General features: G+C 28.7%; 1 protein-coding gene across 1 annotated transcript; it reads left to right on the forward strand.

The window, feature by feature from the left end:
- Positions 1-7,130: 7,130 nt before the first annotated feature.
- LOC112509640 (psbQ-like protein 3, chloroplastic) lies at positions 7,131-7,978 on the forward strand. The gene has a single exon (XM_025114706.1). It carries the CDS (start codon positions 7,365-7,367, stop codon positions 7,929-7,931), a length of 567 nt encoding a protein of 188 aa, XP_024970474.1. The 5' UTR covers positions 7,131-7,364; the 3' UTR covers positions 7,932-7,978.
- The last annotated feature ends 5,678 nt before the right edge of the window (positions 7,979-13,656 follow it).

Consider the following 13,656-nt stretch of genomic DNA (forward strand, 5'->3'; position numbering starts at 1 on the left):
GCCCTCAAATTAGCCGGTACCAGGCCAGACCCACTTATTGACATTGGGGTATAATAGCGAGGACGCCATGACAATTTATAGCCGCCATGGAGGCGTCACGACATCGTTGCACTCGATATCATGCCTTAAAGCACAAAGTGCTCAAATCACCAAAAAAAAAACATATCAATTCAATGTGAAAAGGGATAATCTCACAAAATATGAAACTATATTTATATACAAGTGATAGATGCCAAGATGGTAATGAGATACAATATTGCCTCTATAATGAATTAGTGATTAAAGAAAGTCACAAGAATCGGGTATCCGTACCTTAGACGRCAATCGAAKAARTAARYACGTAGCTYMTATCCCCTTGTTAATGCCCTTTCTTATTCTAAGATTGGTCCTGAATAAATCACACATGTTTGTGACTGATTGATACAAGATCTACGGATATTACAATCCTCAAAGCACAAAGTACAAGCAAAAGTAAAGCTATTAAATCCCCTGCACCAAACAGTTTTGAACCAACTTGACTTTGATCATTTTTCTCATACTTAGAGAAGCATTCAGGTGTTAATGTCTAAACAAAAGTTGTAGGCATGCTCGTTTCTGACATTTTTTAGGCCCTGGGCGAGATGTAAAAAAGAGCTCTCGATGAGTACGATATTTTTTCAATATATTGTTTTTATCATCAGAATTAACATTGAATTCATATAAAACCATTTTCCGAGTATTCTTGAACGCTGAATCAAGCAATACTCATTTCTAATTTGTTTCATCATCAAAAAACATCATATAATATACTTTTGGTACATAGAATGATATCATTTTGAATCACAAAGTCGATTCTTCTGATTTCCGAGTGACACTATATAAATCAATGTAAAAAGGTTGATTTTCCATGTCATCTCATGTTAATATTTTTTAACATCTTTTTGAACTTTTATATTATGTTTTTGAATTTGGGAAGATTAATATCATTTTAAACTTTTATATTATTATTTTGAATTTGGGAAATTAACACAATTTTAAACTTTTATACTATATTTTCGAATTTGAGAAGATTAATATCATTTTAAACTTTTATATTATGTTTTCGAATTTTGGAAGGAAAGAAAGAATGAGAAAGGAAAAGAAAATAAAAAGGAAAGAAGAAAAATAAAGTTTTTTATTTCTGTTTTTAATAGAGAAGAAAGAGGAAGGAAAAATAATGAAACAAAAATAAATTTTTATATAATTTTTTTCTTTTCCTTTTCTTTTCCTTTCCCTAAAAAAATCTCGAGAACAGAATATTTTTCTTCCCCCATTGCTTTCATCTCTTTCTTACGTAAAGAAGACTCAATAACATAGAGTTAGGGTTAAAACAAACTTTTATGGAATCATCGATTATATAAATTAAAAAAACTCATATTGGTGATAGTTTGAGATCTTATTCTTCTTTAGAGATAGAATATTACATAAAATTTATACACTAAATATTAGATAATAAAGAACAGCTATGAAAAAACAATTATAGTGTTATTATTCTAAATATAAATATAAGTTGTACCATCTTATATGATTGGTAATTTTTTTTTCCAAAGATGGGGGTTTTGTTACCTAATAACAAAAAAATCTATCATATTCTAATATAACAACAAAATTCACGCGAGAATGGAACAATCAAAAGATCGATGGGAGATAAATTATGGAAAATATATCAAAGTTTTCGAAGCAAGTAGTTTTAGACGTCGGTTTATATTTAAAAACTTAGAAAAACATTAAATGATATTATATAATGAACGACAGATTAATATCTTTATGTGTTTTTTCTCCAATATATTTAATTCATACATGTTTGGATATTTAATAGTTAATGTAGTACAAAAATATTTTCTTGTCATATTAGATACTAATTTTTTATGTGTCTTCTATTTACTAATTTTTTGAACTACTATTATATATATTAAAAAAATTTGGGCGTACGCCCGGCCCGCCCTCCCCCAGGGACGGCTCTGGTTGTAGGCCGAATACTTAGGGTTCCAATCGATTTGGATTCATTCCGTTTGGAGCAAAAACCTATTTTATATGAATTTTCTAAAAACAGTATGCAAATCCCGTTTTTGCACAGGACCAGCTACATATACTCACTGTTTTGACCATTATGGAGGTAAAACCAAGTCTGGACATAAACTACAAAGTTGTAGAAGACACATATACCTTTCCAACAATATATGTCACACCTCAAATGGATCAACGAGTGATTTTATATGAATTTTTTAAACAACCAGCARTACTAAGATTCTATACACAGCTCAAAACAGTCCCTTTTGCATAAGATTTACACTAATACCATCAAGAATCAACTATCTAACTTACCATATTGCAAATAAATGATTAAAACTTAATTTATAACTTYTTTAACCAACAATGACATAAAAATAACATCATTTAACAAAGGTTTAACTTACTAATCAAAACCTTATGAACCCTAACATGAAACCTCCCAATTTTATCACAATTCAACAAATTAGACCACAAATCTTGAAATTTATAGCTTCATACCTTGCTTCTTTACATTGCCTTCAATCAATTAGCTTTAAATCTTCAAACTAACACCAAATTGGAAGATGCATGAGGAGGTAGAACCAAAAGCTAGGGTTTAAGAGAGAGAGGCGTATGTTTAGAAAGAGAAGTGAAAGAGAGAAATGAGAGTATTTTCTAAAAATTAAGGATTTAAATACTTAGTAAAAGAATACCCACTTAGCAAATGTTACCCCTCATCAATTGCCTAATTCAATATTAGATTTTACATGAATTTTTTCTTAACATTTCTAGTCCTAAGACCAATTTATTTTCTAACATAATTGACCYTTTACATAAAACTTGGACTTATATTATTAGTCCAAAATACAACTACTTTAAGCAAGGGTACAAGTAGATAAAGCTTCCAATTGTCATGAAAATAATTATACCAAGATTAATCAATAACAAAATCTAGACTGTTATAGAGATTTTTTTTAAATCGCAAACATTGAGTTGGGTTGAGATTTTTCAAATGACTTCAACCTGACCAAATACCAACCCAACCCGTGTGCAGCAGCCCTAGTCGATACAGGTTGAAATTGAAAAAAAAATTAAAATAGAAAAAGATCTGAAAACCCAACAGACTTTAATGTTTTGAGTGATTAAGTTTATAAATATTTTCTTTAAATAAATAAATCATTGAACTTACTTAAACCGGAAAAATCTAATGGACTTTCACATTGTGGACAATAAGTTCGTGGACATTTTTTTGAACAAATAAATCATTGTAGTTATAAAACAGAACGAATATATCATTTCCCATCAATGTATTAGCAAAGTACAATGAACCAATAACACGAAGGAATATATCATTTTCAATTCTAGCATTAGAGGAGGTGTGTTAGAATCTCACATCAGTTATACTTGGACCATTTTCCATCTATATATGTTGAAAACCCCCCTCGTTATCTTCTTAAAACTCTTTTCAGAAATATCTAATGGGGTTTAACATATATTCTTAGAAACCTATTAAACAAGGTACTGATTTTAAATTTGATTTTAACAAACTGATTTTAAATTTGATTTTAAACCATCTATATATTGTTATTATTTGATTTTAACAAGGTACTGATTTTAAATTTGAAAAAAAGAAACTTATTAAACAATATTAGAAGGGTACTCGCGCAATGCAGCGAGATACATCTTGATTTTAATGTTTCGTTTTATATTTTGGGTTTATCAATATTATAATGCTATGTGGTTATGAGAAAAAGAAAATGTTTTTATTTTTGAATGAAATATAAATTTGAAGATATCATAAAATTTTGAAAAAAATAAGTGATATTAGTAGTAAATTAACTATTTAAAAGTTCTTGTTTTTGTGTAATTTCTTTTATTCAAATTTTTATTATAATTTAATTAAAATTTAAAAACGAATTAATTTATATTTGGTTTAATAATATATTTTTTGATAATGATAATAATTAATTATTTTGTTAGAACTCAATAATTATCCTAATTCTATTTAAATTTTTTATATTTTAAAATAAGATATTTATCCTCTATTTGATTATGTTTATCCGCAGTTAGTTACACAAATTCAAACATGGAGCTTTAATAAGTTGTACTTACGCACAATTTACTTGTAATATTGAATTTTAAGTAATATGCATCAATAAACAATATTTCATGCATAAAAACGGTTTTTAAGAGTTTTTGTCAAATATTTTATAATATAATATAGATTTGATGTTTAATAACTTAGGTTTTAAAATTTGTATGTATACAGTAATTAGTCGTAATAATAAAATTTAAGAGATTCTCGATTACTAAACAATACCTGATATTTAATAACTTGTTTTTAAAACTTCGACTACATTTGTGATACGTTATAGATAATAAAATTATATTCATAGAAATTGTATATTATAATGTGAACAACATTGCTTTCAATCATATTTGTGTGCAGGGCCATCTCTGGGGAAGGGCAACACGAGCGCATGCCTAGGTCCCAAAATTTTCTATTAAAATATAATAGTAGTCTAAAAGAATTTAATAAATTAAAGAAACCCAAAATATTGTAGCATATAATAAGAGGAAAAAAGAATTTAGTAGATAATAAGGGCCCAAAAATATATCAACTAATTACATTGAAGAAGAAAATAAAAAAAATAATTGGTAATTCATTATATGTTATTGTTTATTGTCTCTCTAATTTTTTCTTTATCTCCAACAAGGTTCAATGATATTAGTTATTGCTACCTTTATATGTTTGACTATTTTCATGCTTCAACAATTCAACGTTAAGATCATGTGCTTGTTATTGCTATATATTTTTGTTGGATATTTTTATCAATTTCTGCTTCTATCGACTATTGTTATTTGGTTATGTTGTTTTAACTGTTTTTGTTGACTATTGTTATCTATTTTTGCTTCTACATAAAATATTTTACTATTATTTGACGATAAATCTATTGTTCTTATAATTTATGACGTGTTTCATGGTTTTGTGATTAATCAATAATTTTTTTTTCCACAAGATGTATTTAGTAATGTCTCTTATATATGTCATGTTCCAATACTTTTAATCTAACATCTTATTTTAGTTAAACAAAAAAAGGAAAATAGAATTTAAATGTTTTTATCAATTGTTTGACTTATGTATCTTTCATTGGGATTCCACCACAACACAATATTCTATTTAAGTGCCTAAGCAATCATTTGTTGAGCTTGCATGTTATATCTTTAATACATTATTTATTCTTATTGTATCTTAATGGATCATCTTTTCTTTTATATTCTTATTGATCCTCATTTGTCTACTTGTCTAGAAAACTTTGATAGTTTTCTTTATTAGTGATATCTCATTGACCCTCACAATTACTTCATTCACACGAAGTTCTTTTTTTTTTTTTCAAAATAACATATACTTCTTATTATGAACTAAAAAAATTCTTACTTCTTATAAAAATTTATCAACCACAGTTTATATATTCTTGGTTCAAATAACCTACTAAGAAATACGTAAATTTAAGGTGACGTTTGTTTTTTAAGAGGTGCTGAAGTCTGAAGTCTGAATTCACTTCTGAATTTTAAGAGGTGGTGCTGAAGTCTGAAATCTGAATCAGTCAGACTGTTTGTTTTTACGTCTGAAATCTGAAAAGTGATCTTTTTTTTTTTCCTGTGAAACTTAATTTGGAATTTTGTTGAATGCTTTTTAGTTTAATGACAAACTCAATTTGCAAGTTTTACATACAATTTCATGATTTCAATAATATGTTTTAACTCAATAATTTGTAAAGGAAATAATCATATACCCACTAGAAGCCCTTTCTCTCTATTTCTCTATTTCTCTCTCTCTCTCTCCGAAAGCTTAAATCCCTCCCTACCACCACCGCCTCCCCCGCCGCTTCTCGTTTCCCTCCGTCGAAATCCAGGTCGCTGATTTTGAACGAATATCAGATGGAAAAAAGGGTTTGGAATCGCCTCCTTCTACCGACAGTCCAGAAGAGCAATCCGATGGAAATCGATGCGAGAGAAAAGGTTTGGAATCGAAATCGAAATCAAATTTGAAATCGGATACAAGTCCACGCGCTGAGGTTCATAAACAAAAGGATTTGAAAGCCAAATCTGGAACCGGTTCTTCTAAGGGAGCGTATGCAGTAGGCGAAGGTGATTAAGAGGTTTTCAGACTTTAGTTTACCTCTGAATAAATCAAACCTATTCAGATGTTTTAAGCACTTAATTTAAAAAAAAAAAAACAAACGCACTTAATACCTCAATGTCTGACCGATTCAGACATAAGAGACAATTAAGTGCTTTTTTTTGAAAAACAAACAGGGCCTAAGTACTCTCTTATATATCTATAATAAAAATAAATAAAATTTTATTTTCTCAGTAACTTATTAGCATTTCTTCTACTCAATTTCATATTAATGAAAAACATTTATTGAATTTTTTTCGTACTTATTGAGGGTCACTATAAGAAAAATGAGCTTTGATGATGCACTTTTTAGCGATGACATGTTTCCACCACAAGTTATAAGAACGACATGTTGTTGTTATATACTCTTTCTGATGATAAATGAACTTTTAGCAACGACTTAAAGCTTTGTTTCTTGCGGTGGGCCCTGTTTTTACGTTCGCCCAGAGCCTATAAAATGTCAGGAATGGGTCTGTTTGTGTGTTCCTCAAACTATGAATGAAAACAAAGTTTGTTACATTTTTTTATTAACCTAGATATCCAACCCGTTATGCGAACCAAATAATCTCAGGACGACCACCCGCGACAGTCACTGCATTTGAACCTCCGTGGCCACAAAGGGGATTTTTATTCATTCATGGTCGAACCTGAGACCTCCAGATACTTTTGACATTTGGAGTCCAAGCTCAAACCAATCGGGAGAAATGAGAAGTTTTGAAATTGGTTCTCCAAAATTAAAAGTTCTGAAAGTTGATTTCTCAAAATAAAAACTAAAATAAAATTGATTTTATTTTGCAATTTATTTTGTATTTGAAACCAATATATCCCACAATTTACTACAGTGTTCACATGTGATGTTTTGGTTAATCGTCCCGATCCTATAATATACAAGCAAAAGTGTATACATCACACATGTAAAAGACTCGTGTTTTCCTTTATTTTAAGTACTTGTTGATATTTCTAATAAAATATAAGTTCATATTTTTACGACTGATAAGACAAATGATAAATTGAAAGTTGTTAATATCTTTCTTTCCTCAACAATCTTTCAAAATTTCCATAAATCTTGACCATAAATACCACAAATCCTTTCTCTTTTCCGACCCCCAACAGCTTCCCATCATCCAAACGATTTCAACAACCATTCATCTTAAAACCAAATCAAACCCACATGACGACAACAAATATTTACATGTTGACATGTTCATGCTTAGGAAAATACGGTCACTCGAATGAAAACCGCTCAAAGGAAACAAGAATCAAGACCCCTCAATCGCATTCAAAACACACCCACATCACAAGAAGAAAAGCAGCATCGCTATTCCTCCTACTGTCTTGTCCAATTCCAATCTCCACCCAATCGGCATCTGCAACTGAATCCTCGATTCTAGACATGTTCAGAATGACAGTTCCTGACCAAACAGTGGAAGAAGCTGAGAATGGAATAAGAGAACACGCAATGAGTTTAGTACAAGTGAAAGAGCTCTTGGAATTGGAATCATGGAAAGAAGCACAAAAGGAATTGAGAAAGAGTGCTTCTTATTTGAAACAAGATATTTATACGATAGTTCAAGGAAAACCTGTAACAAAAAGAGCTCAGCTCCGAAGTCTTTACTCCAGACTTTTCAATGGCGTGACGGAATTGGATTATGCAGCTAGGGATAAGGATGTGACACGTGTATGGAAATTGTATGAGGATATGGTTGTCACACTTGAAGAGATATTATCCGAAGTGTAATAAAATTCATGTATCTTTAATTCATCAATAAAACTTAGAGTAAATAACAAGTTTGGTCCCTCTAGTTTGTCAAAAATAACACTTTTCGTTCTTATAATTTTAAAATTACAAAATGATCATCATGGTTTGCAAAAACATTCAGATTTAATAACCATTAAAAAAACTCAGTTAAATGAGGGGCATTTTGTACTTTTATCAATTTTTTTGTTTTTTATCCATTCAACAACCACATGGCCAGAATTTTAGAGTTCGATTTTGGTTGATTTAATAAAATGACGAAAGTGCCCTTCATTTAACGTAACATTTTAACAATCATTAGAGAAAGAGACCAAACTCGAATGTTTTACCAAACTACGATGATTATATTGTAATTTTAAAAATATAAAAACAAAAAATGTTATTTTCAATAAACTACAGGAACCAAATATGTAGTTTAAAATATAAGGAAAAAAGTGGTTGTGGGGAGGTTATCACGTGAAGGTGTGTTTTGCAGAGGTAAAAATGACAGCCTGTTTGCCCATGCCCATGCCAAAATGGACAATGTACCTCATTTTGTCTCTATATCCATCCATCCATCTTTTTCATCATCATTCATGTATGTGTGTATGCATGTATGTATGTTTACATATATAAAATGAGACTATAAACACATATTTGTCTTACATGCATGTGTGTACTGAGATGAGCTGGTCTGGGACCAACCCAAGATAGGTGAAGAAAAGCCCGGTTATGGTTCGGTTAAGATCCGACGATTAGACAACGGTTAAGGGATTTTATGTCGGAACCAGTTATAGAAGCGTTTGAAATTGTGACTGGCCAAAGCCAGTCATATCAAGACCATTAAACATGTACATATACATACATACATATATAAATATAGTAAAAATTGAAATTCTATTTAGAAGAATCGGAGCAGGTGCATTAAAGATCATGTTGGTTCAAATCCAAGGAGGAATAAAAATCCCCTTGTGGCCACGGAGGTTCAAATGCAGTGACTCCGGGCTATCTGCAAAGCAGTTAGTCGGCCTAAGATTAGTCGGCTCGCATAACGGGTTGAATATCCAGGTTAATAAAAAAAATCATGCATACCAAGGATTGGATTGGTTGAGATAACTGCATCCCAAATCAGTTAAAGTATTCAAGTAAATAACCAGTTATGAATTGTAAGCATTAGGTTCTGTATTAATTAAAACCGATTGAAGTCTCAGTTTTTTTTTCTATATCTATACTATATTATAAAGCATTTGACAAAAACTCTTAAAAACCATTTTTTTATGCATGAAGTACTGTTTATTGATACATATTACTTAAAATTCAAGATTACAAGTAAACTGTGCGTAAGTGCAATTTATTAAAGCTTCATGTTTGAATTCGTGTAATTAACTTCGGATAAACATAATCAAATAGAAGATAAACATTTCATTTTAAATATAAAAAAATTAAAATGTAATTAAGATAATCATTAAGTTCTAACAAAATACTTAATTATTATCTTTATAAAAAATTATATTATAAACTAAAAATAAAAAAATGAATTAAAGAAATACACAAAAAAGGAGAAATTTTAAATATTTAATTTGATACGAATATCGATATATTTTTGTTATGTTTTTATGATATTTTCAAATATATATTTTATTCAAAAATAAAAAAATCATCGTTTTCTCAAAATCACATAAAACCATATTATAACATCAGTTAAGACAAAAAAAACAAAACACTAAAATTGAGATGTATCTCGCTACATTTTGCGAGTACCCTTCTAGTGTGTGTGTGTGTGTATATATATATATATACACTACATTAATAAGCATTTAGACAAAAGTCTTAAAATCATAATTTATGCAAGTGATTTAAAAATCCCTTAAGTTCAAACTATTATGCATAATATACAAATGTTTAAAACATACCATTTGTTTGGTCAAAGTTTCAGATTTAAGTAACCCATATTTACATGAAAAAGATATGATTAGTCTTCCCAAAGTTGTTTGACACTTTGTTTGTTTCTTATTTTGAGCCCAAATTCAAATTCAAAGTTCTTCTTTCTCTTGAATTAAGTTGAAATTTGAAGCAACAATATCATAAAGGGTTTCAGATCCTGCATGTATCCCACCCCAACCCTTCAACTTTATATGAGTTTAGAAACTCAACATATGTGCAATTATTTTTTCAATCGATCTTGCTAATACACTATATTAACCTTCAACTTTATATATTAGTTGACTTGTAAAATAACATACAAACTCATGATTCAAGTCTAAACTAATGTTGAGATTTTTGTTTTATTTTAATGTATATTATGACATTGAGAGTTTATAATACCTATATAAGGGAAAGGTTAATTGCACATCTGTTAGCACCAACCATATAAAAGCCAATACCATCAAATAGCAATCAAGTCTCACTAATTTTGTTTTTCTTATACATATTTATTCACTACTAATAGCATATTCAATCTTACACCTATATTCAAATTAATATATATATAAATTAATGTGAGTAGCAAAATATTGTTATGTCAAATTATACTTCTTATATTAACAAATATATATATATATAATAATAATATTTTTTTTACTTTTTAAATAAAACAAAATAAGAACATGATATGATATGCATATGTATATGTATATTATAAAATAATATAGACTCTTTATAAGACCATCTCCAACCTGATACTAAAAACATAAATGAGGTGTTTTCAACTCTAATTCAACATTAAAACACTAAAAAATGGAGGTCCAAAATGTTTACATTTATATTTGGAGCTCAATAAAGTAGGCATATATATATATATATATATATATATATATATATACAATATTAAGTTATTATAATATATATATATTGATTAATAGTTTAATATATTAACATGTTTATCATTATTATAATATTAAAGATGGTTTTTGGTGTGTGGTTGGAGTTGATTTTTTAGTGTTTAATGGACCTATCATTTTTAGTGTTATTTTTTTAATAGTTTTGAAGATGCCCTAAGGAGATTCTTACCTATAAGGAGTGAGACAATGAAAGAAAAATCAATTTAGATAGTTCATTGAAGTGTCTTTTTTTATATTTGACTTCCTACAATAGTTAAAGAGCCAATATAAGAAGTACACCGGAGATGATCTATAGTTTAAATTGTGTGTTTTGATGTTATGACATTTTGACTTACAACCAATGTAACCGGTTAGAAGTTGATGTGGATTCCGAGTTTTGATATAGATTTTACGTTTATGTCAATCAATTTTTATAAATGTTTCAATTTCGTCACTAAGTTCTATGTATATTTAGTCAGTAAATCTTGAATACGTGTTATGTAAAAAAGATCGTAACGGGAGTTTTACAATGATTTAAGGAAGGACCCTTATGCAGAGGAGTTAAAAGGGGTATTTTAAGATTATGATGAGCAATTTGTGTAAATATATGTATTTTAGAAGTATAAAGTGCTCATAGAATATCTTTTTAATGTTTCAAATTATTGGATTGATGTGTATATATATATTTTTAATATTTGTTATGATACATCTTTTAGAACATTGTTTGTGGAAAATTGACAAAAATACCCATTTCTCATTTCTAAATTGATCTTCTAACTATTCATCTCCTTAAAATGTCATTATGTTCGCAAGTCTCACGTCCGCCACTTGTGGACCTAGCTAAAAGACAACAAAGAATTCAAATTGTAGACCTTATCATCGTAATTACGGATTTGAGTCAAATTTGATAAAAAAAATTTGTCTTTTAGCTACGTCTGCAAGTGGCAAACATGAGACTTATGGACGTAGTGATATTTGGATGAATTATGAAGATGAATGACTAGGAGACCAATTTATGTGTGAGAAATGACTATTGTAGCCAATTCCCCTATTTTTTATCTCTTGTAGAATGAATAAGAATTAGTCATTAATTGTACAATGTTTTGATTGTATTTCTAATATTGGATACCGTATTTTCATTATTGGGTATCAAGTTTTATAAACTAGAATAATCTCATATACTTTGTCACTTAACATGTTTTATGGTTGTGTGTTTGTTCTTACGTGAATATCGCTTCATGAAAAACCCGTAGATTACATCTTTGATGTATGAAACACGTATTTAAATTAGTATCGAATTCATATCTTTCTTTTACTATAATTGGATTTTAACTTGTAAAATTCTTTTAGTTTATTTTTTTATATATTTTTATGAATAAGAAATCTGAGAACAAATTATGCATTATTGATATGTTACTTCTATGAAGGCAGTTTATATTTAGACACATACATTTGTTAACTCCATTGAGTTTTAAACTATTTTATACTATATTATAAAATATTTGACAAAAACTTTTAAAAATCATTTTTATGCATGAAATATTGTTTATTGATGCATATTACTTGAAATTCAAGATTACAAGTAACTTTGCGTAAGTACAATTTATTAAAGCTCTATTTTTAAATTTGTGTAACTAACTGCAGATAAACATAATCAAATACATGATAAATGTACATTTTAAATATAGAAAATCTAAAATATAAACTAACATAATTATCATCTTTATAAAAAGTTATATTATTAAACTAAAAATAAATTGTTTTATTATTAAATCTAAATTAAATTATAATAAAAATTTTGAATTAAAAAATTACTGAATAGTTAATTTGATACTAATATCGATTTATTTATTTTTCAAAATTTTTATGTTATCTTCAAATTTAAAAATATTATTGTTTTCTCAAAACTACATAAAATCGTATTATATCGATAGTAACGGAATAAAAATTAAATATTAAAATGGAGATTTATTTGGTTGCATTGCACGAGTACGCTTCTAGTATTTAATAACCTAAAATGTTTACGTAGATTTCATGTTTGATGTGGAATTCATGCTTTTTAAAAGAACAACATGTGAGTTAGTATCTTTGTTTTTGTAAAACATTTGCATTTTATATATGTGCTTTTGTTCTTCACCATCTTAATACACCCATTTAACGCATGCTTCTCCTGATTGCGGATAACCACAACATTCTTTTCTCAATATCCTCATTATCAAATTGGTTTTTCAGAATAACCAAACAAGAATAACGACAATATTCCTTTCCTGATCTTATCGTAGACGAGCTTTCACTATAAATGTTTTACCATAAGAGGGAGTGATGATGGCTATCATGCTTTTTTTTTTGCCTTGCTAAACCAAGGAGACGTGTAACGTCTCATTGTCTTTTGTTTATTTTCACATATCTGTAGATGCGTGAGTTATCTTCCTTTAATATGAAGAAACAGTGTGAGTATTTCTCATCTTTTTTATGATGCCTAAAGGGCAAGGAAATGAAGTGTTGGTCCTGGAATGGTAATGCCTAACATCAGAAGGTGAGGGTGAATACAAACATTGTGGAATTTCACTTTTAATTCAATATGTTTACTAAAAACAAAGAATTACAAATTTATTGCGAAAGCTAGAAATGTAAGACTAGATCCTAAACAATCTGACAGGTAATAAATTTGCTAAAGAGTGAAAGAGTAATATAAGAAAAAAAAATACTTTTTTAGATATGAAGAACCAAGATAGTCCTACAGATTGTTGATACCGACTTTTTTCTAAGAAACTATCGCTCATAATTTCTTTTAAAATTGTTGCAACATTTGACAAAGATGGTCTTTTCACTACTAGAAAATCAGGTATCAGCGACGAATATCAGCGAGGGAATTTTTCCCTCGCAGATCAGCGAGGGATCAGCGAGGG

The sequence above is a fragment of the Cynara cardunculus genome, assembly GCF_001531365.2.
Source record: "Cynara cardunculus var. scolymus isolate 2C chromosome LG 3, CcrdV1, whole genome shotgun sequence".
In the NCBI taxonomy this organism is placed as follows: Eukaryota; Viridiplantae; Streptophyta; class Magnoliopsida; order Asterales; family Asteraceae; genus Cynara; species Cynara cardunculus.